The sequence below is a fragment of the Merops nubicus genome, unplaced genomic scaffold, assembly GCF_000691845.1.
Source record: "Merops nubicus isolate BGI_N331 unplaced genomic scaffold, ASM69184v1 scaffold5410, whole genome shotgun sequence".
Classification (NCBI taxonomy): Eukaryota; Metazoa; Chordata; class Aves; order Coraciiformes; family Meropidae; genus Merops; species Merops nubicus.
The window spans coordinates 1-5567 of record NW_008580739.1 but is presented as its reverse complement, the minus strand read 5'-3'; the positions used below and the strand labels follow the sequence as shown (position 1 = coordinate 5567).

At 41.5% G+C, this 5567-nt stretch overlaps 1 protein-coding gene across 1 annotated transcript; it reads left to right on the top strand.

Moving 5' to 3' along the window:
• The first annotated feature begins 1625 nt into the window (after positions 1 to 1625).
• LRFN2 (leucine rich repeat and fibronectin type III domain containing 2) lies at positions 1626 to 3002 on the top strand. The gene has a single exon (XM_008936604.1). It carries the CDS (start codon positions 1626 to 1628, stop codon positions 3000 to 3002), a length of 1377 nt encoding a protein of 458 aa, XP_008934852.1.
• The last annotated feature ends 2565 nt before the right edge of the window (positions 3003 to 5567 follow it).

The following is a 5567-nucleotide window of genomic DNA, read 5'->3' as shown; positions in this document are numbered from 1 at the left end:
GACACTGTGTATTATCCATCCCATCATGTGTACAGCAGTAAGAGAACCAGCTTAGGCACAGATGGCTGTGGGCTATCCACTGCTTAGGCACTGGAGGGGCAGTTAATGAAGCATTAAAGTATCTCACTTCTTGTTGTGCCATGACTACTCTTGAAACAGCAGTACCAAAAACCTGATAAGTCTGTGAGCAGCTGCATGAATGAGAAGGGATATGGTGTATACCAAGGATCAGAGAGTTATGTAAGGTTATATGGTGAGTGATGTAGTTTAAGTAGAGGCAAAATGGCCACACTGGAAATTATAGCTTGAATTGTACCTGCTGCTACTGCCAGAAGAGAGGGGCTTGGAGACTAGGACACTTTTTTATTAGGAAACTAAAAAAAAAGCCTTTGGTGATGTCTTATAAAAGTACAGCTCTTTGTCAACCTGCCCCTTTCCTCAGAGGAAGAATGAGGGTCAGAAATAATCTTTCCATTCCACAACCCTCCTTGATATCAGAGTCTGGGCAAAGGAAAGACAGAAAGAAAACAAGTTTACCTGTGTCCTGCACATGTGGGAAGAATGCCAGCAAACCTCTGTAAGAAGATATTCCCAAACCTAAAGCAGGGCTGCAACTTCTCCTAGCCACAACTGACCCTCTGAGCCCGTAAATACATAGATCCTGTATTCTTCAAAGACAAATACCTTACAGCCTAAGCTGGAAAAGCATGTGAGAGCTGGAAAAAAAGAGATAATGTTGCAAAGAGAAATGAGCACAGTGCAAGGGAGGGGTGTGGACGCAGGCAAGAGGTTTATTGTCACAACAGAAAGAGTTGCATGCAGCCTGAAGACACAAGGTCTTCAGAAAGCTTGCCAGGAGCCTGAGGGAGCACAGGTTTTCTCTGCATCTCTTTTGAGCTCGATGCTGTCATCCTTCCCACAGGCTGGCTGAGCTCAGTGTGAATCCAGAAGATGATTATGAAAGTGATTTCTGCTTCCTGTGCTACCTGTCATGGATTCTATTATGGGTGGGCAAGTGAACTGACTTGCCCTAGGACTGGCCAGATAATTACATGGTCATTACTAACCACATTACTGAAGGGTAAATATGCAGTTATTTTTATCCATAAAATCAGCTCTTTCAACCCTAAGACTAATTCCACATTATTATGCAGCAGTATATAATTACCATAAGACAGCTTCTACCCTCAAAGAAGCAGGCACTATTCCAAATGAAATCTTTCAGGGTTTTAAGTAAGCCATGCAATCTGAAGGCAGGATTTGTCCTTTACCAGCCGCCCAATAAAAAATATAAAACTCTAACTAGAAAATAGGTAGTCACAAGGCCCTATCACCAGGCACAAGCCCTAAGAATTTCTATCCCATTCAGATTTGGAACCAAAACCACTTTTTTTTTTTTTTTTCAGAAAGAAATGCATCATTTGGAGAAACGTGTTGCTATAACATTTAACCTTCCTATCCCAAAGTAGTGATCACTTTAGGTGTGACTCCTGAGAGGAGTCACTGTGAAGTATCTCTGGAGGTAGATGTTAGGCAAAATGTAAGAGGGAAGGTACTTATATCATAACTGCTGATGTTCCTTGTAACTCTTTTCATTTCTTGCAGGTACTGTTGTGTGATTTACCATGGAAAAATTGCTCTGCAGCATCCTGGTGTTTGGAATGGCTGTCATGGTCAACGCTTGTCCCAAATATTGTGTCTGTCAGAACCTGTCTGAGTCCCTGGGCACTTTGTGTCCCTCCAAGGGTCTCCTGTTTGTACCACTAGACATAGATCGAAGAACTGTTGAACTCCGACTTGGGGGCAACTTTATTATTAATATCAGCCGACAGGACTTCGCCAATATGTCTGGACTTGTTGACCTTACTTTGTCCAGAAACACTATCAGTTACATACAGCCCTACTCTTTCACTGACTTGGAGAGCCTTCGATCTTTACATCTGGACAGCAACAGGCTGCCTGACATTGGAGAGGATATTTTGAGAGGCTTAATTAACCTTCAGCATTTGATTTTAAACAACAACCAGCTAAGCAGCATCTCTGATGAAGCGTTTGAGGATTTTTTGCTGACATTGGAAGATCTAGACCTTTCCTACAATAACCTCCGAAGCATTCCCTGGGAATCTATAAGGAAGATGATTAACTTGCACCAGCTCAGTTTAGATCATAACCTGATAGATTATATTACAGAGGGGACGTTTGCTGATCTTCAGAAATTGGCCAGATTGGATCTAACATCCAACAGACTTCAGAAGCTCCCCCCTGACCCTATATTTGCCAGGTCGCAAGTAATTCCATTAGCTGTTACCCCATTTTCTCCACCTTTGTCTCTCAGCTTTGGGGGCAACCCACTGCATTGCAACTGCGAGCTACTGTGGTTAAGGCGACTTGATAGAGATGATGACATGGAAACTTGTGCTTCTCCTCCAGGCCTAAAGGGAAGGTACTTCTGGTATGTACGGGAAGAAGAATTTATTTGTGAGCCTCCTCTTATTACACAACATACTCACAAGTTGCTGGTTTTGGAAGGGCAAACTGCCACGTTGAAATGCAAAGCCATTGGGGATCCCACCCCCATCATTCATTGGGTGGCTCCTGATGACCGTCTCATTGGGAACTCTTCAAGGACAGCTGTCTATGACAATGGTACTTTAGATATCCTCATCACCACCTCCAAGGATTATGGGACTTTCACATGCATAGCAGCCAACGCTGCTGGAGAGTCCACTGCAACGATTGAGCTCTCAATTGTTCAGCTCCCCCATCTCAGTAACGGCACAGGCCGAGCAGCACCACCAAAATCCAGGCTCTCAGACATTACCAGCTCCAGCAAGTCTAATCGTGGGGAAGCAAAAGGCCCACCAGAAAGGGCTGTCCTGGTGTCAGATGTCACCACTACCTCAGCTTTGGTCAAGTGGACAGTGAGCAAGTCGGCCCCTCGGGTAAAAATGTATCAGCTGCAGTATAATTGTTCAGATGATGAAGTCCTGATCTACAGGTAAATGCAATTACTGTTTGGTCCTCTGATGATGGTAGGGGCTAGAAAGCAGGATATGAAGCCTTTTAGGTCACTGTGAAGTGAGGTAGCACTGCCATCAGTGGCATTAGCAGTGTCTGGTAAATTTGCATTGTGTCTCAGTTTATCTGTTGGTCTGTTCATCGCTTTCCTGCCTAAGTCACACATTACAAACCTCTGTAGTATTCATTCTCTGACAACAGCTGTTTTCAGTAAAATTTCCAATTTAGGGAAAAAATAGTACTGCAGTCGGTAAGCCTCCTGACTGGGCTTAACAAAGAGAGAAAAACTTGTCAGACTAGAATTCAGAAGTTTCCCTTTCCACCTCCTGTAGGTGGGATTGAAACATACTACTTGAGAGAGGAAGAGGCGTGGGAGGAAGTTTGTGCTGTCTACCCATAACACAGGCTCTAATTATGGTGCAGCTCAAGATTCAGGGTTGTTAGCAGGAGGTTTTTCACCTGTACAAAAGAGCTCATTTCTAACATCTGTTTTACACAACTGTAATGGCTGACAGCTTTGGAGCATTTAATGTTTTCTCTAAGAAGAGATATAATTTCAAAAGCAAGCCCTGAATGTTCATTATGTTCTTCCAGTTCTACAACTCCTTTGACTTTTAATGGTGTAAAGCAATGGTGTAAAGCTCCTTCAGTGAAGAAGCAATAAGTTTTAGAGATTAAAAATGGGGAGGAACAGTACAGAAAACAGTGTTACTGCTTTTTCCTTCTGTCTTGAAAGAATGATTGACATAGTATGTTTATGCTAGTGATGAATCCCTAGAAACCACCCTTTCCTGTCTTTTTATTGCAAAAGCAACAATATTGGATGCATTGAGCTGAAGTCTCTCCTTGGCTGTATGGGATCTGCTAGAAGTCAGAATCTCATGGCAAGATAGAACCAAACACAAAACCTCCTATAGCTTTATAAGCATCCTGAAGCCAGTGGAGAAAAGGTAGATCTGGTAGAGGAATAATAGGATTTGGGTTTTGACTCTGAGAACAAACTCTGGCCAAAACATAGTCGAAGTAATTTATTTCCTCAATAGGCTTTGGGTGATTATCTGCTGGTATGCAGAGCACTCTGTCCCTCTCCTACTGCCTGCAGTGAGAGCTGAGGCACTAGTCAAGTGACAGTACTCAGCCTCCAGATCCCAGGACAGACCTTGCTATTTTCTTCTTTACCATAATGTAGTTTCTTTTACCCTGAGAAAGTAAAAATGAGAGGTATTAAATGTTAATGTGATGTTTTTTTCACTCACCTTTCTCCTACAATGAAATACTAATTTAATTTTTTTTTTCAGAACTGAATGTTTAGTTGACATGGACAAAATTTTGTGACAGCAAGACACTTTATTTCAGTCCATTGAAACAGAAATAATAAGATGATTGATTTAGGTACTCCAAAGTTAGTCTTTGCCAAAAGTAGGAATATTGACCAGCAAATCCAAATATATATATATGTATTTTTTTTAAAGAATATATATTCAAATGATGAAATAATCTGAGGAAATTAAATTCTGTTTGCTTCCATTCCTTAAATATAAAAATATGTTGAAATAGTCAAGTTAGTTAGCAGCTGGAAATTATTTGCTGTCCTCTGGCTAATGTATGATGGAACTGGTGTGTTAGCTTTGGGACTTAACAACTATGTGGATTTAAGTAGAAAGAAAGATTAAGATAAAACTAAGTAATGACGAAGTATTAGGGATAGAATGAAAGAAAATATGCTAGTGTCAGTTTTTTCCTGAGGCAAAGCTTTTGGCAAAAATTCAGCAGTATTTGAGATCTTGAGCTCAGTGGAATTCTGAAAAAATACTCTGAAGGATGTATATAGTTATAGGACACCATATAGTATGCCAAATAAACAGGAATATCCCTGCAACCAGAAAGAGGAGTTTGCAGAAGTTGTGAGGTGTTGGAAGTGGTTGTATGTACTGATTTGCTGAGGAGGAGGGTGGCCAGGGTAAATAAACCAAACAGTGCAGAGATGAAGACATTCTCTCTGGTAGCCAGAGGGGTAAGAATCAGCTGCCATGCCCAGAAATGAGAGAAAGATGCCACCTTGCCAGACTGGTCTGGTGGAAAAAGTGACTGTCAAGATGTTAGGCAACCCTAATTTCTTATTCTCTTCCCTCTGCCATGTCTCAGTGAGGTTTTGGCCCTTTGTTGCCTTACTTGGTTGTGGCTCAGTTTTCCAGAAGCACACTGGAGACAGTTCTATTGCCATAGATCTCCCGTTGGGCTTCTTTGAGGACAATTCATTGATGATGCATAGCTCTTTTCTTTCACAGCTCTCAAAAGCACTTCACCAAATAAAACAAACTTTATTTCTCAGCATTTTGCACTAGGGAAAAATGAAGTATATAAAGATGAAGGGAATTGTCCAGGGTCTGAGAGTTAATCAGTGGCACTCATGATATCAAAAACAGCTCTTACGACTTTCAGTCAGGGAACCACTCAGTCCCTTAGAGTTAATTAACTAAAGCTGGTTTTCTTTAATTGGTCAGATGCATATCACTCCAATGAGTGTATAGGGAAACCTAAGGGGAAAA

What these genes read in the sequence shown, in the direction of transcription:
- LRFN2 (XM_008936604.1), top strand. Translation starts at nt 1,626, where the DNA reads ATGGAAAAATTGCTCTGCAGCATCCTGGTGTTTGGAATGGCTGTCATG.